This window comes from Pelophylax lessonae (genome assembly GCF_965119305.1).
Source record: "Pelophylax lessonae genome assembly, chromosome: 4".
NCBI lineage: Eukaryota > Metazoa > Chordata > Amphibia > Anura > Ranidae > Pelophylax > Pelophylax lessonae.
Genome location: NC_138771.1, coordinates 570689335 through 570711630, shown reverse-complemented (window position 1 = coordinate 570711630; position 22296 = coordinate 570689335). Strand labels below are relative to the sequence as shown.

Here is a 22296-nt window from a genome sequence, read left to right as displayed (position 1 = left end):
GCTCTGCCTGACCCAAGATTAATGCCAGAGTCACATGGGGTGGCAGCATCCAACCAGATTGCTTCTCAAGTGACCCAGGAAACCGTAGAGGAACTGTGTTCCTCTTGACTTCCTCTCCAGCTACAGGGCCACTGTTATGAGCACCACCTGCAGTGGAGAAAGTAGACTGCACCCACCTACACTTATATATAACGATAATGAACACTGTGCTCTATATCAGTGGTTCTCAACTCCGGTCCTCGGGACCCACTAACAGGCCAGATTTTAAGTATTACCTTGGGGGATGCAGACTAGAATACTGCAATCACTGAGAAGCAAATGAGATCACCTGTGATGTAATTTAGTTATCTTGCAAACCTGGCCTGTTGGTGGGTCCCGAGGACCGGATTTGAGAACCACTGCTCTATATAATGATGATGAGTATCTCTATACACTGATATTGAGCACTGTGCTCTGTATAATGATGCCGAGTATCTCTATACACTGATAATGAGCACTGTGCTCTGTATAATGATGATGAGTATCTCTATACACTGATAATGAGCACTGTGCTCTGTATAATGATGATGAGTATCTCTATACATTGATATTGAACACTGTGCTCTGTATAATGATGATGAGTATCTCTATACACTGATAATGAGCACTGTGCTCTGTATGATGATGATGAGTATCTCTATACATTGATATTGAACACTGTGCTCTGTATAATGATGCAGAGTATCTCTATACACTGATAATGAGCACTGTGCTCTGTATAATGATGATGAGTATCTCTATACATTGATATTGAACACTGTGCTCTGTATAATGATGCAGAGTATCTCTATACACTGATAATGAGCACTGTGCACTGTATAATGATGATGAGTATCTCTATACATTGATATTGAACACTGTGCTCTGTATAATGATGATGAGTATCTCTATACACTGATAATGAGCACTGTGCTCTGTATAATGATGATGAGTCTCTCTATACACTGATAATGAACACTGTGCATGATGGAACTAAGGATCTGTATATTGTGATAACATTGATGCACTGTTGATAAATTATGTTAATGGTACAAATGTCACAATGAAGTGATGCTCACTGTCTCTTTCTGTAGACAGACGGGCTAAATGTTACGAGGGTTCCGGAGAGTCATACAGAGGAAATCACAGCCGCACTGTGAGTGGAGCAGTGTGTATAAACTGGAACTCTCCAGGGCTTAATGGGAAAAGATACACTGCGCAGCACAGAGAGGCTTTACAATTCGGACTGGGAAATCACAACTACTGCAGGTAACCAGCTGTTGAAATGTATAATGTCTTTGAAAGTGATTAGGCCATTACCTAGACCCTAGAGGTGCCCCAAGGAATTAAATGGTACATATATCTAGGGTTGTGCTTGATAAGCTCTATAATATGATGAAGTCTGTTTATCATTTACCTTTTTCAAATTGCCCATCTCATACTGCCACCTGCTGGTTGTGTAGCTTTACTACACATAAAATAAATTATCTGTTCAATTTAGTGAACCTTTGTCAGGTCATGGTGGGCTGTATTTTATCTGTTTATAAGGAGCAGCAATGCTTGCACTAAATGGCTAGTATTTTGTCTGATGTGACATTCATTTCAACATTTTAATAACACATTTGTGCTTCAAAATCCATAAAAAACACAGCAAACACATACACATTGCTTATAGTTATCACCAAGCTTTTTTCATTTTTGAACCAGGATCTCTTCTATCTGAAGTCCACCAAAAAATAGATTTATTCCTTGTGTAACCCCTTTATGAAAGCAATACAAGTTCAAATGCTAAATGTCCATTGATATAAAAATGTTAACTTTGCAGCAGAGAACTAGGAATGTGCAACGGTGTGTGCTCCTAGTTCTCAGACCTGCTGTCAATCCTACAAATTATTTTTTATGCAGATGGTTCCAGTCTTTGATACTTTAGGCAAACCTATACTTTTACCTTCTAAACACAATAACAGCTTTACTTTACAGGCAGCACTTACCTTTCACACTCCTGAGAAATACCTCTGGGTACAGGGAAGCATGTGATATTTCCAATGCCTTCCACAGTGAATGTCCATAGTGCAAGTGAGTAAGACATGTCACTTTGGGGTGTTGGGGAGCTGTGATCAGTAAATCAAACTAGCACAGCAATCTGGCACTTGACTAGGGCAACAAGTGAGTGTGGAGAAGGTGACAACCAACTGCTGTTTCTGCCTAATATGAACAAAGTGCAGGTTCATTTTTATTCTGACAGGCAGGCCTAGTTATTTATTCAATTTATTTATTCATGCAAGGAGCAATGCAGGTGAGCAGAGTACTATAAACCAACCTCATGGGTTGCTGGATGTATGTATTGAAGAATCTTTTTTGTTTTGTAGGAACCCTGACAGCGATGTCTCTCCCTGGTGTTATATATTTAAAGATGGGGCGTACAGCTGGGAACATTGCAGTGTGCCATCCTGCCGAGTGGGTATGTTCCTTTATTATCTAGGTTTATAGGTACTAATATTGACCCTTTTGTCAGACCATTTAATTAAACAAAAATTTTCTAATACATTATACAGTATATGCATTTAACATATTTATTGGATAATATATACCTGCAAAGGCTTCCCTTGTGTAGACATTTAAAAGCCTTAGGACTGCTGCTGGGCACTGGCATTTGGAAGTGATGTCAGCAGGGCTTTTTTTTCTCAGAAAATAGGTGCAGGAACTCAACCACGACCCCCCAAAACCTCCTCCCCCCACACACACAACCTCAAAGCTGCATCAAATAGTGGCTGTGGTCCTACAAGGGCATTAAATACCAGGAGTGCATTACATACAGAGTTCAGGGGTGCGCTACGTGAAGAGTTTGGGGATGCATTATGTACAGAGTGAAGAGTTCAGGGGTTCACTGCATACAGAATGCAGAGTTCAGGGGTGAGCTACACACAGAGTGCAGAGTTCAGGGGTTCACTGCATACAGAATGCAGAGTTTAGGGCTGAGCTACACACAGAGTGCAGAGTTCAGGGTTGAGCTACACACAGAGTGCAGAGTTCAGGGTTGAGCTGCACACAGAGTGCGGAGTTCAGCCTTCTTCCACAGCTGCTTGCCTCTGTATTTCCTAACCACATCTTACTTTCACCCCTCTTCAGCTCTGACATCTACATGCAACCCCCCTACACTGCCCCTATATCCCCCCCCCCCCCTTAAAAACTCCAACAATCTTCACCTTACTTTTCTTGTTGCATTAGGCTGAAGCACCCAGACGACTCTTGTACCTCCCCGCAAACTGTAGGTGGCTCCACCTCTCTCTCTCACTTGCAGGGAGATCATCTAGTGGGGGTGTCATCCACACTGCACCACGGGCACCAGCATCTCCCTTGTCCCCATCCTGCACTTAGTGGGAACCACTTGGGAGGTCAGATCTATGGGAGCCATTGGGAGACAAGCTGTCACTTGTAAACACAAAAGCTGGATTTCTGTGTTTACAAGTGATAGTGGTGAGCAGGGTACAGAGGGCCTGGGGCCAGAGGTGGTGAAACTGATTTCCATCAAGTTCCAGCTGAAAAAAGCCCTGGATGTCAGCAACCTCAGCATACTCAAAATTGTCACTCAAATACTCCTGTTCTCAAAATTGTCACTCAAATGCACCTCTTCTCATCCCTCCCTTACCACGGCAGCTACATAAAAAGTTATGTAAAGAGGAGAAAGGAGCTGGATCAGCACAGACAGTGATTAGATACTTATAGAAGAGGAGGGGGGTAGGATGTGAAAGAAGGGAGGGAAGAAGTTTTCACAGAGGAAGGTGAGAACCACAGAGGAAAGTGACTAGTTGAATGATAGGGCAGGTAGTGATGCCCATGTACAGAGCCTAATGGAATCCTAAAAAGAATTCACATACTACAAGAGAACTTTCTGTACATATAGGGCATCTGGATGGAAAGTGAATGGAGGTCCAATTTGTACCTCTTTATTTAATTACCTTGAGGTTTGTAACAAAAGGGCAGTTTCAAACATTATGCAAAACACTAACAGCTAGAAACATGCTGAAGGTATGAAATAATACACGGTTTCTATGGCTTTTTACAAAAAGTAACACAATGAATAATACCAAATAGACTATGTATTGTCATGGTGTGGTTGCAGATATGCATTCAATGCATTTGGCTGTGGTTGGCAAATGTTACTTGAATGTTTAGATGTTTCTTGTTTTTTGTTGAACTTGGGTTGTTCTATATATGTTACACCATCAAACGCATGTCTAACAATTCAAAATTAGCTTATAAAATACTGCACAGTTTGAACAGCTTCCTGATATAAATATGTTGCATTGAACTCCTTGGTGTAATAAAGATGATAATGTGCTTTATACATTGTTTATCCCAAACAGCCATCCCAGACTGTTATACAGAGCGAGGAACTTCATATCGAGGCTCTAGTAGTGTCACCATCTCCGGTGCCCGCTGTTTGCGGTGGGACTCAGCCCTGGTGAAGAACAAAGTCTTTAATACGTGGAGTGGCAAATCCCGCAGCCAGGGTTTGGGAAGCCATAACTACTGCAGGTGAGTTCTGTATATTGTAGGGGGCCTCTGACTAGCAGCATACTAATTGAAATATAAATTCTCTGAATTTTGCTCTTAAATGAAGATTAATGACCATTCAAGGGACAATAACTGACAACAGAAATTTAATTAAGTATGCTGACAAAATTTTGCTGTATAGCTTGTCAAATCTGATGCCAGGGACTTCTCTTGGAACAAAACTGTCAATGGACAAATCTCCAAAGCCAGGAATTGTGGTTGCAGATCAGGGACTTTTGGACCACCTCACTTTTACTTTAAAGCGCCAAGTTATTTCATGCCATTCTCCATTTTATATGTTATTTTACACAACACAGATGTAATAGTACATTATTTATTGTGCCACCACCTCATTGTTTGTCCATGCATTCTCATGTGTATGAATGCCCACAGATACCACTGACGGACAGTTCTTGGTGGCAAACAATGGGAATTATATAGGTTAGAAAAACAAGTCCAGTTACTATCTCTTCTCCCATGATATTCAGTTCCAGGGCTACCGAAGTGTTCATGTTTTTTTTTAATTGCAACCCATATCATTGGAGTTTATTGTTTATCAGTAAGTGATAATCACACTTTTTACACAAACTGTAATTGCACCAATGACGCTGCACTATGCAAATTCTCTTTGTGTTATATATTTAGGCAATGTTAAAATGAGAGCTGTCTATCTGTATTAAAATGTGCTCTTGTTTATATTGTAAAGGAATCCAGATAATGATGTGCGCCCTTGGTGTCATGTGATAAACGGAACTCAGGCTGGTTGGGAATTCTGTGATGTCCCTAAGTGCTGTAAGTTACACAGTAAAATCAAGTCTACGGAGTAGCAAAAAGGCTGGCTATGTCTGACCGATAGGCCGATCAGAGTGATGTAACCTATTATTGCACTTCACATGATCTATGTTTGGAGACTTCTTCAACCTATTTAAAGGAAACCTGTGCTACAAGAAGGGCACAGCCATTCAGTGTTAATTGTAATGTCAAATTTCAATTTCGTTTTAGTCATAGTCTTTTAACTAAAATGCCATTTTAGTTTTAGTTGTATTTCAGTCATCTGAATTGTTTTAGTTTTAATTGTATTTTAGACAACTAAAATCTGCTACAGCCTAGTCAACTAAAATCTCCAGTAAATTTTAGTAGATTAAAATAATTTTAGTTGACTGAAATCTAGTAGACTTAGTTAAACTGTAATGCATTATTTTAGCAATTCGCTAGAATTTCCAAACTCTAAATTCTGGAGTAAAAAATTGAATAACGGGTTATTATTTATGGTATTAAGGTTTGAAAATGCACTACAGACACAGATTTAGCAATTTCAGACACTACAGACACAGATTTAACCTTAATACCATAAATTTTATTATATGTACGTGTTGCGCTATCAAAAAGTGATCAGCGAATTAAATTGCAACATATAAATGTCCAACATGAAAAACAGTCCCACAGAAATAATTATGAAAGGTAAGTAATTCCAACAGCCAAAGATCGAAGATGGATGAAAACCCCTTCCCTCCACCATAGAGGCCAATCACTAACACCCAAATAAGATGTCCTCCTACCGGAACTTAAGGACCCCCTGAGAACAAGCAGGTCAAACAGGCTTTTGGGGACTTTCTCCCTATACCAGTACTCCAGCCGAATTCAAACAGCCATGATGACAATGTCCCAGCAAAACCCCCAAAGTAGATGCCAACGATTACTTAGATCCACATTGAACTGCCTGGGGTCTGAGGGATGCCACCAACATTTTCAGCATCTACAAGCCTTTACGACACATCAGCAGCACCCACAAAAGCAATCTAACACTTTAACATGCCTATCAAGACTGTGGGGAAGATTTACTAAAACTGGAGCACTCAGAATCTGGTGCAGCTATTTTGGGGACTATTGAGTTTGCAGCTTCTTATTAGTTCATTAACACAAGCACTGTATTCTTTGTTTTTATAAATAATATGTTATTAGATTTACTCTAGACGTATATAATGAGTTTGGAAATTCTAGGGAAATGCTTAACCACTTGCCGACCGCCGCACGACTATCTACGGCGGCGGTCAGCCCCTCACAGGCAAAGTGACGTAGGTCTACGTCGCTCGCCTGTGAGGGTTTAGGGAGCGAGCGCGCGCCGCCGGAGGCGCGCTCCCGCTCCCGCGTGGTCACGGACCCCCCCGCGCGTGTGACCGGCGGACCCGATCGCCGCCGGCCACTCTGCGATCGGCGGGGGAGAGGGAGAAAGTCAGGCAGCTTGTGTAAACAAGCTGCCTGTCATTCTCCTCTCTGTATGAGAGATGATCACATGGATCTACTATGTAGATCCATTGATCACTCTGCATACAGTTGAAGCCACAGCCAATCACAGTTAGAATCACGCCCCTAGGGACACACACAGCCCCTCCCTCTCAAATAAAGTTAACCCCTTCACCACCAGTGTATTTTTACAGTAACAGTGCATATATATAGCACTGATTACTGTAGAAATGTCACTGGTAACCCCAAAAGTGTCAAAAATGTCAGTCAAGGGCCCGATCTGTCCGCCGCAATGTCGCAGTACCGCAAAAAAAATCGCAGATCGCCGCCATTACGCGTTAAAAAAAAAACAACAAAAATGACAAAAATCTTTCCCTTTGTTAGTAAACGCAATAACTTTTGCGCAAACCAATCAAAATACGCTTTTTGCGATTTTTTTTACCAAACATAGGTAGCATAAAACAAATTGGCCAAAAATATTAAAAAATTTTGATTTTTACATTTTTTTTTGGGGGAATTTCATATAAAAAAAGGGAAAAATATTGCTATTTTTGCAAAATTTACGCTCTTTTTTTGTTTATAGCGCGTGATCAAAAAATCGCACAGGTGATCAAATACCGCCAAAAGAAAGCTCTGTTTGTGGGAAAAAAAGGACGCCAAATTCGTTTAGGTACAGCGTCGCACGACCGCGCAATTGTCCGTTAAAGTCACGCAGTGCCGAATCGCAAAATACCCTCTGGTCGTTTAGCAGCCAAATCCTCCGGGGCTTAAGTGGTTAAATAATGCATTACAATTTAACTAAACCCCCTAGATTTTAGTTGACTAAAACTTAATTTAGTTTTAGTCATAGTCTATTGACTAAAATGCCATTTTGGTTTTAGTCATATTTTAGTCATCTGAATTGTTTTGGTTTTAGTCGTATTTTAGTTGACTAAAATCGTGTTAATTTAGTTGATTAAAATATTTTTGCCGGCAAAATTAACATCCCCTTGTTCTAAAAAAGATATTAGCCTCAACTTATATATTGATTCAGTAACTTCTGATCAAAATTTCTGAATTTTCTTTTATCTTTACCTGTATGCTTGTGCCAGGACATTGATTTAGAAAGTGCTGAAATTAGAGACTGCTAGGTTATTAGCACTTACAGAAAAAGGCAAGGCAAGTCTGCACATTTCTCTTAGGCGGGTTTAATTTAACTACATAACAATGTAATCCCACTCAAAATGGATATACTATAGAGCCAAAAAGTACATGAGTACTTGAATTTTCCTCATTCTTAAGTCAATACTAAGGTTGGTTCATTTTTCCTGCTATAGGAAGGGATTTCTTGGGAGGGATTTCTCAAGATTCTGAAACAGTGCTGGTTGCATTTGGTTCCAGTCAGCTGGAAGAGCGTTAGTGATATTGGCAGTGATGTTGAGAAATCATTACGACAGTTGCAGTTGGCATTCCAGGTCATCCCTCAGGGATTCAGAGATGTGGTCAGTTCTTCCCTTCCTGTATCAGTAAACCTCTAGGAAAGATCAACAAGGACAGAAATTTGATGCATAATCTTGTTGGATAAGTGGCAGGCCATAATGGTGTTTCTTATTATAACCCACTTCCAAAAAAAAAAAAAATAATAATAATAATCCACTTCCAGTGTTTATTACTGGAGACTTAGGTGTTGTATACCTACATATACACGCAGGGCTTCTATATTAAGGATTGTTTCAGTTATGCACAATTCCTGGCAAGCTGCATTGATCAGTGGCCTTTTGTATTTTTTCAGAATTCCAGTGGGAGTGCCTGGAACTCCCATTTCCATGTGAATGTCATAACAAAGCCAAATGATGGTGTCATACTTGGGTACCCCATAATGTAAAATATACAAATTGAGAGAGAGATTGCTGTGCTCAGTTGATCATCCAGATATAATTACAGTACCAAAAGGAGGAAATATGCAAAATAAGACAGAAAACATACACTCAGAAAAGGCCAGAATTTAAATACCCCCTCGGCCAAGCATGCTTTTACAGGTGAAGTCTGGCACAGAGGATGAGTTTCACATACTTTCATTGTTGCCACTGGCCCATATTAACAGCAAATTTGCAAATATCTCTAGTTTTCCAGGACTAGGAATATCACAGCAATTGCAGAGGTATAAATCCTGAGGAAAATTATAGTTTGTAACCATTGCATTCTTTACCATATACAGTATACATTATTGCAAATATGTAGCTTTTGAGGCCTAAAACTCCAAGCCTGAAGTTAAACCAATATAGCATTGGGGCGAGCAATGTTCTAATTTTAGTTTGGTCTGCAAAACCTGATCTGAATGCTGATGTCAATATCTTTCTCTTCAGCCACTTGTGGAATTCGAAATCCTCCACCACAGTTACAGCCCAGATTCCGTATTGCTGGAGGCCGAAGTGCACAGATTGCATCTCATCCATGGATGGTGGCTCTCTTCCATTTTTATAGGGGATCAGAGATCTTCCTCTGTGGGGGGACCCTGATAGACCGCTGCTGGGTGCTGACAGCTGCTCATTGCCTTCAAAGTAAAGAGTGAGTAATTAGTTTAATTTACTAGTTGCTTGACCAGATATCATTAGGACCTGTTACTATGTAGACTCTGTTTCTTCCAGGCTGTCTGCCGACAAGATCCGTGTCAAGCTGGGCCGGACAATGCGTGCTGTGCCTGGAGCTCAGGAACAAAGTTTCAGAGTGGAAAAAATTTATAAACACTCACAATTTGATGAGAACACCTTTGATAATGACATTGGTGAGTTATTAGGTTTAGGATACTTATTATCTTCAAAGACATCCTTTCATGAAGCAAAACACGTGTGACAAAGCTTGGAAAAAGGCAGCCATTCCTCAAGTGTATGTGCTACATGCTAGTTCTGGGGTAAGAAGGTTAAACCTTGAGTAATTGCCCTTGAACTAGCATGTGCATCTGCTTTTAAAATGCAAAGTGCATTGATATGGATCACTCATTGGAATGATAGATACATGTGATAATTAGATAAATGGGAACAGTAAAATATAATAAATGTATACAAGGACAACAAGTGTATTTGATCATATACATTTATTGTCCTTATATACAGTACATTCCCCTTATTTTATTTTATTGTATCCAGGTATTATTTATCACATGTATCTATCATTTCAATGAGTGATCCATTTCAGTGTATAGGTCTCTTACAATTTACTGTTGGACTTCTGCTCTTGAGATACTTATTAGTTGATTTTAATATTTCCCTGAATATTAGTCCTGATGGAGGAGAAGGCATTTCTTCTAAAACACGTTAGCTTTGCTTATCACCTGTGAACTGTCAACTTCAATAAACTTCTGAAGTATAACCTCAAGTGTGATGAACCTTAATAATGAACCACCTCTACCCCCATCCAAGAGTATCTTGCAGAGCACCTTTTCCGTCACTTTTAGAGAGGCTGCAGCCTGAGACACACGTTGGATTCCTTCTACTCTAGGAACCCCTAGGACATGTTTGATGCTTGTCAAACACCCTAGGATGAGCATACTGTTACTACTTCCACCCTTAAACTTTACATTCTCTTTCGTTCATTGACGTACACAGCTCTGATCTTCATAACAATTGGATTATACTGCCCAGTACAGAAGTAGGACGCTAGGCAGAAAAATAATCTGGCTATGCCTATGGGCAGTCCCAGGGGGTAGGTATACTCCCTCTCTCTGTTACTCCATTTTTTTCTGCCTAGTCAGAAGTAAGGATCTAGTTCTTTGCTGGGATCTCTGGTCCTGGCAATTTCTTTCTTTTTACATCAAAATTTTTTCTGGGAGATCTACAATCAACTGCCAGACTGGGCGAGGGGCTGGAAAATCTAGATCTAGTGGTCACCTCAGTGTGGCCAGCGAGCACGCGCAGACCTCAGCTCCGCGCTAGGTCAGCCGCGACATAGCCCCACTGAACAGGGCCTGGCCTGCGAGTTAAACGCCTCGCAAGGTCGCATACGCTCCTTCCCATCAGGCACCCCCCTTTCATTTGCCCCCATCCTACCCCCCCTCCACTTATGCTGGGGTTGTGTGAATGCTCTGGTTCACCTCCTGGGGTGGGGGCAGGGTGCTATGCTGGTGATGGGGGCCAGAGGGGGGGGGGTGGTCCGCTGGTGACTGTATGATCAGCTGTGTGGGGTGGTTGTATCTGCTGGGGGCTCCTGCCTGGGCCTGTCCTTGAGGCCTAAGGATCCCTCCTGGGTCCCTGGGAGCCTCGTGGTGCTGCGCAGAGCCACCATTTTGCTTTAGCCTGTGTATTTCTATGCACAGCAGCCATGTTTGTGTAGTCCGGCAGCCATTTTGTGGTGGTTTGCCTTTGAAAAAAGCGGCGGCCATGACAGTGGAGCCCTGTGGGCAGCGATTTCAGCGGTGGGAGATGCTCCTCTTCCCCTAATGCTGACTGCTGGATCTTTTCAGTTCCTGATCTCCGCATGTGGAGTGCAGATTATCCTGGTGGCTGCAGGTGCCTGTTTCTGCTGGGTGCTGATTCTGGTGGGATCCTCACCCTCTCTGATGAGGTTCGCTTGGTGCTTTGTGCCTGGTGACCAGGTGGTGATGCCAGCACGATGGGGGTTGTCCCTTTGCAGTGTTTTACACTTTTTGTGGTGTCCCCCTGTTGACTAATGGAGTCTTTGGAGTACACCTCCCCACTTGGTCCCCTCTCTGAGTCCCACCCATCCATCATTGCACTGACGGCGGACCTGGAGTCCTTTGTGTCCCGGCTGGAGGTGGCTTTCGGGCGACAGGCTAGCAAAAAGTGCCCCCCGCTTTCCCCTGCCTCGTCTGTCTCATCAGATCCTGAATCGGATTCGGCTTCCGTGAACTTGGGTCACCCTGCTGTTTCTGCGACCACGCGCACAGAATCCTCAGATAGTGAGGATGATTCCTCCACATCTGCAACTGTGTACAAAAAGGCGCTGGTGGAAGCACTGATTGTATCTGTGCGTGAGACCTTGAAGATGGAGGATGCAGATGCAGCTGCGACAGAGGCCTGTCAAAAGAGGCGGGGAAAGGAAACACCTTTGGCACTCACAAGCCATCCAGAGCAGCAAGGGTGTTTCCTTTCACCTATTTTGACAGAATTGTTGCTGAGTGGGGACGACCAAAGCATCCCCTTGGGGTCCCTAAGCGATTAACTAGGCGTTACCCCTATGAGGAGACCCTTATTAAGAAGTGGACTGTTCCATCGGTGGTGGACCCTCCTGTTTCCAGATTGAACAAGGCAACCATGATTCTGGTTGAAGAGTCCCCGGCCTTTAAAGATCCGGCTGACAGGAAGGCGGAGGCTGTGGCCTGCAATATGTACACTCTGACTTTTTCGCCACTGAGGCCGGTATTCAGTATTGCCCTGGTGTCGCAAACACTAACCGAGTGGGCTAAGCATTTAAGCGTGACCTGGAGGGAGAAGTGCTCCCCCCTGCCTTTGCTGAGCTAGCAGACCAGCTGGCCCAGGGGCTGCAGTTTATCTGTGATGCCTCTTTTGATGCGGCTCCCCTAGTGGCTTAGCTCTCTGTTTCGGCAGTGGTCCTTCGGGGTGTCTTTTGGCTTAAATGCTGGTCTGTAGACCAGACATATAAAAAGGCCTTGACTGATCTCCTCTTTCAAGAGGATCACCTGTTTGGGGCTACCCTGGATGACATCATTAAAAGTCTCACAGGGGGGAAAGATTACTTCTGCAGGCTACTAAGGGCAAGGAACCTCGTTGTAGATGTGGGCCCTCCTTCTCAGCTGGGTCGACTGACAAGGGCTCAAAGCCTTTCAGGGCCTCCTTTGGGGGATGCAAACGAACCTGGTCTGACAAGCTAAAAGCAGGCTTCTCCAGACTCACGGACAAGGTTCCTTCAGCATGAAGGTGCGCCCTCTCCCGTATCGGGTGTGGGGGGACATCTTTGTTGGTTTGCGGACCCGTGGACTTCCCTGGTAGAAGACAAGTGGGTCCACAAAGTCATTCGGTCCGTCTACAGGATTGAGTTTCACTCCTATTCCCCAGCAAGGTTCTTTCCTTCCAACTTGCGCCTGTCCCCAGACCGTATACAGGGTCTGTTTGGGGCAGTACAAGACCTGTTGCTTCAAGGAGTGATTGTCCCGGTTCTGACTTAGGAACGTTTTCAGTGTTTTTACCTAATCATTATTAATCAGCGCAACACCGTATCTAAAAAATATAGACCACACAATATCCTCTACCCTAATATTACTGCACAAGTGCAAAAATTATTATTAATAATAAATTGCTGCCCATATTAAAAAGTGCTTTCACTTCACTCCAATAAATATAACTGTAATGAAAATACAGCGCAATCTGGACAATCATATCTGGCTGAGCCGGGGAATGAAGGAGTCCCTGATATGGTGGCTTCGCTCTCCGGTGCTTCGGCTGGTCAAATCTTTCCTCCCCTTGTATTGGACAATGGTCACTGGCTGGGGAGACATCCTCTGCAAAAATTCTGCTCAGGGGATCTGGACACTGGAAGAGTCCACACTACCGATCAATGTCTTGGAACGCCAAGCAATCAGACTGTGCCTGGACCATTGGACGGATCGTCTTCAGGGATGTCCAGTGCTCATTGAATCGGACAATGCCAACCTGCCAATCACCAAGGGGGGCCCAAAAATTGTCCTGGTGGCTCTGGAGGTAGCCGGCATTCTAAGGTGGGCAGAACGGTCTACCGTACACATTCCCGGGGTGGAAAACTGGCAGGCGGATTACCTCAGTCGGCAGGCGTTGGACCAAGAGGAGTGGTCCCTTTATCCAGAGGTGTTTCATCAGTTGTGTCTCCGGTGGGGCATCCCCGAGGCGGATCTGTTGGCATCTTGGCTCAACAGAAAGGTGCAGAGGTTTGTGGCTCGGTCCCGGGATCCTCTGGCGGAAGCCACAGACGCGCTGCTGGCCCTGTGGGGTCAGTATACTCTGATTTACGCCTCCCCTCCTCTCAAGCTTCTGCCAAGACTTCTAAGCAGGATTGAGGCAGATAGGATTCCAGTCATCTTAGTGGCTCAGGACTGGCCTTGCCGGGCTTGGTACGCCGATCTGGTGTGGCTGGTTGCGGGCGTTCTTTAAAAGCTTCCTCTCAGGGAAGATCTGCTGTCCCAAGGACCAATCTTCCATCCTGCTTTACAGTCACTGGCTTTGACGGTTCGGCTGTTGAACGCCAGGTGCAAATGGATAGAGGTTTATCTGAATTGGTGATTCCAATGCTGTTAAAAGCTAGGAAATCTACTTCTAGGAATATCTACCATCGTACGTGGAAGACGTACATTGTGTGGTGTGAGTCTCCTAAAGGTTCATCCTCGCTCCTTCTCGGTGGCTCGGATCTTGATCTTCCTTTAAGGGGGGTTGAACAGAAATTGGCCTTGAGTACCATCAAGGGCCAGGTGTCCACTTTGGTGTTTTTTTCCATCGCCTTGGCTACACACTCCCTGGTGCGTACCTTTTTCAGGGTGTCCGACATTTGGTTCCACCAGTGTGGTTTCCGTTGCCGCCTTGGGAACTCAATTTGGTGCTTTCGGTCCTCCAGAAGTCTCCCTTTGAGAATCTTCGGGAGATTCCCTTGCTGACGCTGTCACAGAAGGTGGCTTTTTTGGTGGCTATCACCTCTGCGTGCAGGGTGTCGAAACTGGCGGCAATATTCTGTCGTTCATCTTACTTGGAGATTCACAGAGATAAGGTTTATTCTTCGCCCCTGTCCGTCGTTCCTCCCAAAGGTGGTCTCTGATTTTCATTTGAATGAAGACATTGTGTTGTCTTCCCTGTATCCCAGGCCAAAACATTTGAAATTGCCTTGCATGCCTTGGATGTGGTCCAGGCAATTAGGGTGTACCTGGCAGCTAAGGAGTCTTTTAGGAAGTCAGACTCACTATTTGTGCTCACGGATGGGCCTCGGGAAGGGTTGTCCGCTTCCTCTGCGATCATTTCCAGATGGATCAGACAGTCGGTTATTCAGGCCTATTCCATCAGGGGTCAGGTTCCTCCTTTCCCTGTCAAGGTGCACTCTACTGCCTATTGTCATCAGGCGTCAGTGACACAGGTTTGCAAGGCGGCCACCTGGTCGTCGGTGCACACTTTCACAAAGTTCTATAAAGTGGATGCTTCTTTTGGCCGCAAGGTTTTGCAGGCTGCTGTTTAGAGGACCTGATCCTCTTTGAGGGTGTATTGTTTTTTTCAGGTGGGCTCCAGTTGTTTTGGTTGAGCTCCTGTTGCCTGGTTGGCTACTGTTTGGCCTTGGGAATTTTTGTGCTGTTCCCACCCCTTATGTTTAACACTGCTTTTGAACGTCCCAATGTGTACTGCAGGCAGCAGTGTAATCCTTTTTGGGGTCAGATGGCAGTATTTTTGGTGTCCCCCTCCTCTCAGATGCATTGCTTTGGGACATCCCATACGTTATGATTTATGGCTCTGTGTCTCGTGATGTATGAAAAGAAAGATGGATTTTTTAATACAGACTTACCTGTAAAATCCATTTATTGAAGTACATCATGGGACACAGAGGTCCCTCCCCTCTTTTATGGGGTCTTTATTACTTGCTACAAAACTGAGGTACTTCCTGTGGGGGGGGGGGGGGGTTATATAGGGGGACATCAATTCTGATTGGTTGCCAGTGTCCTTCACCTAAAGGTGGCTATAAAACCCATACGTTATGATTTATGGCTCTGTGTCCCGTGATGTACTTCAAGAAATGGATTTTACAGGTAAGTCTGTATTTAAAAAATCCATTTTTTAGCTTATCCAGGCAACTTCATTAGTTATAATGAGTGTCAGGAAAATACCCCAACATTTATATCCACACAGATAGCACTGACACTTTAAACTAATCACAATGAAAAAACAGATGTTATGTTTCTGTGATATGCTCCACTTTCTCCTGACATCAGAGTGTTTTGCACTGTTGGTTATATTTTAAGAGGTTGTACACCAAGAAATTTTTTTTTTGTCTTCTTTACAACCTGAAAGAGAAACCCATAATGAGCTAGTATGCATCGCATACTAGCTCATTATGAAATACTTACCTTAGAACGAGCCCCCGCCGTGCCGTCCGCTTACCTGTATGACGGGCGACATGTATAGTCGCCCGTCTTCCGGGATCGCGGCATCCGGCCATCTGATTGGCCGGAGCCGCGGTGACGTCACTCCCGCGCACGCGCGCGGGAGCCGACGGTCACGGCACGGGGCTCTGAAGGAACGGCACGATCTGCCGTTCCTTCAGAGCGCATGCGCCAGTGACATCACTGGCTGCATTAAAGGTAAATATCTCCTAAACGGTACATGTTTAGGAGATATTTACAGTACCTATAGGTAAGCCTTAATATAGGCTTACCTATAGGTACAACTTCCTGAGGAGGGTTTACTTCCTCTTTAATACAACCTATTTGTGTCCTCTGGTAATTTAGACAATGTTTTTCAGGGCTGATGTGAACTTGTCCTGATCTGTGTTGTACTGTCGAATTCTTTAACAGTTAAATAAATCAATAAAAAAAAAGACATACAGTATGTTATTGTCAAAGAATGGGATTGGAAGTATGAAAATTGTGGAACCACCATGTTCACATTACATAATCCCATTTTTGGTGTCAGAAACGCTTCATAAGTGGGAATCCTTCTGTTTACATGGCTGAAGGTTTGGATTGTTAAAAAGCTGGGGTAGAGATGTTAAAATGACATTATACAGTAGCTGGAAGACAGATGGTGTTGAAGGCCCCCGACCCTGCTCAGTGATGGTTGTTCCAGTTTGACATAGATGGCCTCTTTTAAGCCTCTTGTCCTCCTTATGTCTTCTCTGTCCAAAAGGTATAACTCACTGTCTTTAAAATAATGTTCACTTTTGTAAGGTGTAGAAATGCCCCCTCCTACATTGAGCAATTTGTTTGTTGAGAGGTTGCTTTGTCTCCCCAATGTACTGGTCTTTGCACTCCTCAATATACTGCACTGCACATAGCAAGCTACTTTGCTTGTGTTGAGGTGTTGGGTCTTTTTCATGTTGAAGCGTCTGTCTTAGTGTATTGTTGTGCTTGAAAAGCACATGGGGGAATATACTAAAACTGGTGCACACGAAATCCGGTACAGCTGTGCATAGTAACCATAGTAATCATTTTCTAGGTTTTATTGTCAAAGCTTAATTGAACAAGCTGAAGTTAGAAGCTAATTGGTTACTATGCAAAGCTGCACTAGATTCTGTGTAATTCAGTTTCAGTAAATTTCCTCCATAGATGCAATGTTTCGTAAAGGTCCTTCTGAGTTTTTTTAACATTTCAGCTACATTCAGGATGACAATATTACTGTGTTCTGCCTCTCCCCTCTGCTCAATAGTCCGGTGTTTAAAGCGGAGTTCCGGCCTTGGGGGTGAAATTTAGATAAAAATACCCCCAGGACAGTCAGGGAAAATACATTCCATAATGGATAGCCTCTGAACTGTCCCGGGTCACACTTACCTTTTTAGAAGAAATACTTACCTTGAAAATTTCTTCTCCAGTGCTGCCATCTCGGATCTGGGCAGCTGAAGCCAGTGCGTCCTCTTCTGCGTCCTCTTTTCCGCATCCTCTTCGTCCCAGAATGCGCCTGCACCGGCCCCGCTCGTCACTTCCGGGGCAGGCACGTCATCCCTGCACAGCTTCTGGGCATGCCCAGAAGCTGTTTAGCAGGGAATGACGAGCAGGCCGGTGCAGGCGTATTGACTCCTGGGAGCGATGACATCCAGCTCCTAGGAGTCATCGCAAACAGGAAGAGACGGCGCGGGCCGCGGCCGAATAGGGAGGAATTAGAAGGAAGGTAAGTATACTTTCTTCAAAAACAAGGTAAGTATAGAAAAAAAAATTTGGGAGCATCCATTTGTTTTGCAGGGCATTCACAGCAAGTGGATGGGCCAAAGTTGTTTTTGAGCCCCAAACTCCGCTTTAACTTTGACCTTGTAGGTGTTTTGAGGAAAGCCCAATCTGGGCACTCCTGAGATGTCTGTTGCATTTGTTGTTGCTATCTCAGCCCATTGTTGCAGGGTCTATGTTCCAGTGGGTAGTTTAGTAGTGGTACTAAAAAGGAGATACTGGTGTGTTATGGTTGGTTTCCTGTAGTCTTCAATGCCCCCCCCCCCCCCCTTTACATGCAACCTACAGTCCAAAAAGAGTAATTTGTTATTCTATATATCAAACTGGAACAACCATCTTTCACATATAATAACATCTGTACCCCAGGATTTTGACAATAATTCACACCTTCAGCCTTACAAATCGAAGAAAAAGATTATGTAACTAGAACAGGGTTGTTCCAAAATTTTCACACCTCCCATCCTGTTCTTGAACAATAACATCTGCCTTTCCATGGAGACTGAATATAGTTGTAGGTGCTAGCGGCTTCAATAATAATGCTGGGGTATTTTCCTGACACTCATCTATAAATTACAGAACAGGCACAGTTAAATGTGACTAACTACTACTAGATATACCATGACCTGGATTCATGATCCTTCCTCAAAGTAAACCTTAGGAAGGAGTCAGGATTTCGCACAGGGGAGGATATTCACAAAGAAGAGCAAATTAGTTTATAGACAGATTCACAACAAGTTTGTATTCCCTGCTTTAGAAATACAAACACGTTTTTTTATGTATTCTGCAAATACACAGCCTCCCAATTAGTATACCATCTCCTGTCATGTTGGCTCTTCATCTGTTACAGCTCTTCTGAAGCTGCAGTCTACATCTGGATCGTGTGCCATGGAGACAGACAGTGCCAGGCCAGCCTGCATGCCTGAGAGGGGACAGAAGCTGCCAGACTGGACGGAGTGCGAGATATCTGGATATGGGATGCAAGAAGAATGTAAGGAACCAGAAATGTTTATCATATGGGCATATAAGTGTAACCAATCTATTTTTGCATTTTTTTTTTTTTTTTGGTACTGCCCCAGAAACTTTATTTTAATAACAGCTATTTGAACAGAATCATTTAAAGTAAACCCGAACTGTCGGTAAATATTTCAAAGGTAACAGTAATGCTAAATTTAATGTACTCAGTGCAGTCCCTAAGATCCTTAGGCCAGGCTACACAAGAAACCTTGTTGGACAAATGCCTTACCCCCTACTCTTGCTTTGCCCCATATGGGGGAAAATATGGATCAAGTGGCAAGGTGGGGCTTAGAGTCTGGAGACATCACAATGGGGTCATACTCTTAAAGTCTAGCTTTAACCATTCCTTTCTCTTTCATTTTAGTTTCTCCATTCTACTCTGATCAGCTGAAAGAAGGACATGTCAGATTATTCCCTGATAGTATGTGCACCCCCAAGCAGCTAGATGACCGAATAGTGACTTCCAACATGCTATGTGCTGGTGACACAAGGAACCAGGATGATGCCTGCCAGGTAACATAAGACTAATCTGCCTTAAATCCCAACTCTGGGCTTCACCCCCCCCCCCATTCGTCAGGCACTAAAGAACCCTGTTTTGGTCCCCCAACAGTATGTTATGCTTTTATGGCAAGTCACTTGATGATGGATGTTGCAGAGAGGGGTGCTGATGTGTTAATATCAGCTCTGCTCCCTGAATCAATACACTGCTCATAGAATGAGGCCATGACACCCTGCAGTCACAGTCTTTCCTCAGTCTTCCCAGTTGGTGGCACAGAACATTTTTCTACTAGGAACACTAAGGACATCTTGTGGCAACGAGGTCCTTAAAGGGACAGCTCCTTGTTAAAAGTGAGTTTTGCAACCAGGGGTGCTTTTTTTTTTTCTTCTTTTTTTTGTTTACCTTCAAGAGAAAACTAAAGTTGGGTTTTGAACATTAGGAGGCAACATGTAGAAATCAAGCACATTTTCCTTTAAAGTCTTTTTACAGTCCTTTTTTGTGAATTAATGTAAAATAAAAAAAAAACGTATTTGTGGGTGATAATGTTTTGAAAACCCTGTTTCTGTATGCAGTGTGTAAATGAGGGAGCTGTAGTGGCTTTTTATATAATCACAGCATTTCTCTGTGTGCAAGCCCATGGGTCAAGTGTCACTTGGTAAAAAGATTAACTAGGATTACCTCAACAGTCCTTTAAGTATATGTATTTAAGTTAGGGGAGGGGGCATTTTTAGAATCCATTGTCTATGTCCTTCACTTCTGTCCCAAAGACACAATAGGGAGTGAGGATTTCCCTCATCTCCTGTTCTAATGAAAACTTCGAATTTTAGGTTTTCCATCACTTTCTGTCCTGGTGACACCTATCACCAAGACAAATGGAGAGGGTGGATTTCCCTAACAGGCACACAGAGAGTAGTTAGAATCTGACAGAGGTTTTAACTAGTCCACATTATGTCCAAAATGAAAGAAAGGTCCTTGGCTTTAGTATTACTTTAAGCCCGAAGTCAAGCTTAACCTTCTCATGTATGTCATTTTCTTTTCTGCAGGGGGATTCTGGAGGACCCCTGGTCTGTCTCACGAATGGCCGCATGCATCTGTTTGGCATCATTAGCTGGGGTGAAGGATGCGGGCGAAAGGGAAAGCCTGGCGTTTACACCAAAGTGACGCAGTACCTAGACTGGATAGAACAGCACACGGGAATTCGAATGTACTGATACCAGAGACTTCGGACTTTGTAACCACTTGAAGCCAATGCAAAGTCTTTAGAGTTGTCAGGGACCATAAAAAGTATCAATAACAAACTCTCACCGTTGGAAAAAGGCCATTACATGTTCTGAACTAATATTCTTGAGTATGTGGCCTATTGGTTTGCCAGGAACTGGTGTCTCCCTGGTGCTTGATGCTGAAGAATAATACAGAAAACACGGACGCTCTTTTATAAAGATGTCCAAACACCAACTGCATCAAAAATGACTTTATAGTTTGAAGACGTCATCAGTCACTTGACTTATGTGCCAACTTCTCAAATCTGTGGGAGATTCTAATGGGGAAACTTTGGCATCTGTGTGTGTCTCCACCCTACCTATACGTTTAATGATGTCGATTTTACTGCTTTACAGCCGAACTCTGAAATGATTTGTCTAGTCTATGTTTTGGAACTTACATATGTATAAGTATACATACATCATCTGGATTTTTCAACAGCTGCAGTCAGGGAAATCTGGTGGGGATCTCTCAACTCTGAAGCCTTAAGGCCCCTTTCACATTTGTGCGATCTAAAAGTTGTGCGATTTTGCTGTGATTATAACTGGACCTGAAGCAATGCCTGTGTAATCTTGAGGTCTATGGACCTCAAAATGCATCAAAGTTGGACCAAAGTAGTGCAGAGACTACTTCGAAGTTGCACAGATATGAACGGTACTCTTTTGAAATCATGGAGTGTGACTTGTCATGCAACCTCGCAGTCCCAAGTCGCACAAGTGTGAAAGGGGCCTTAAAGTATGTATGAAATCAGAGTTTGATTAGGGGCCTGTGTCGTGGGCTTTGGGTTTGTGTCAATGGTATCAATTGACATTGTTTTGAGATGCTTCTGAGATCATTCAGAATTAATTTCACTCCTTCCGACCTACTTCAAGCAGGCTTTGTATTTTCATAGACTTGCATAGGAATGGAAACCCCTTTTTGAAGTAAACAAAAGCCCAATGATACATGCCCTTAGTTTGGCAGTTAGAGAGTTAATCTGTGAGTAAGCACTTCCTGCATTGCATCAATTATTCAACTACAGATTTTCTGATTCCAACTGACATTGGAGTATATACAGAATACTGGCAGTGTAATGTGAATGGCTGCTGTGGGCACTGTCAAAGACACAAATACATGAGGCTCCTGCTCAGCATATAATCCCTGGAGGTAGTCCATCTTTTATCAAATTCCCTTGAACTGGCTGTGTTCCCTTTGCAACAACCAAGTATATTCAGACTTGCAAAGGTAAAATAAAGACCTAAATCTGCATTAGTATGGGAAATACAGATGGTGCAAATTAAAGATTTTGGTCAAGCATGTACGGATTGTGTGTAAATTATATCCATACTTAGTTACTAGGGAGAAATATATTTAATATGTGCAAAAGAAATAAATAATATTTATTATTTTTTATATTCAACCTTACTAAGACAAAGTAAACACTTAAAAGTGTAACGTCGGGCAAAAATAAAATTTTCCTTAATAAAAGATCAGCCTCTCACTTTTATTATATATTATTGTAAAACTTTCTTGCTTCCAAAGTTTTTGCCTATTGATATTGCCATTTCTGCTATGATTTCCTCATTTCCTGAATAGGGCCAGCAACACTATAATACTTCTTCTGAGTTTGCAGCAGTGCTGTCAACCTCTCCATTTTATGTTCTCATGGCAATGAGCAGTCACATCATGACGTTCAGTGCTTTCACCACTATAAAGGCTCTGTCAGCACTTGCTCCCAACCAGGGGCGGACTGACAACTCATGGGGCCCCCGGGCAATAAGAGATCATGGGCCCCCATGTGTCCCCGCCCACACACAAAGCCCCGCCTACATCTTGCACTGCCCACATTACATTTGTTCGTCACAGAATTTCTCGACACTATGTTCAAAAT

The 22296-nt window shown here is 43.2% G+C and overlaps 1 protein-coding gene across 3 annotated transcripts in view; it reads left to right on the top strand.

Moving 5' to 3' along the window:
- PLAT (plasminogen activator, tissue type) overlaps window positions 1-20907 on the top strand; it is a 68585-nt gene extending 47678 nt beyond the window's left edge. For all 3 annotated transcript variants that reach the window (XM_082252797.1, XM_082252795.1, XM_082252796.1), the window contains 9 exons: window positions 1113-1287; window positions 2388-2479; window positions 4386-4557; window positions 5282-5367; window positions 9165-9366; window positions 9447-9583; window positions 18501-18641; window positions 19032-19180; window positions 20210-20907. In XM_082252797.1, the coding sequence (XP_082108923.1) occupies window positions 1113-1287; window positions 2388-2479; window positions 4386-4557; window positions 5282-5367; window positions 9165-9366; window positions 9447-9583; window positions 18501-18641; window positions 19032-19180; window positions 20210-20377 (1322 nt within the window). In that variant the 3' untranslated portion in view covers window positions 20378-20907. The remainder of the gene's footprint in view (window positions 1-1112; window positions 1288-2387; window positions 2480-4385; window positions 4558-5281; window positions 5368-9164; window positions 9367-9446; window positions 9584-18500; window positions 18642-19031; window positions 19181-20209) is intronic.
- The last annotated feature ends 1389 nt before the right edge of the window (window positions 20908-22296 follow it).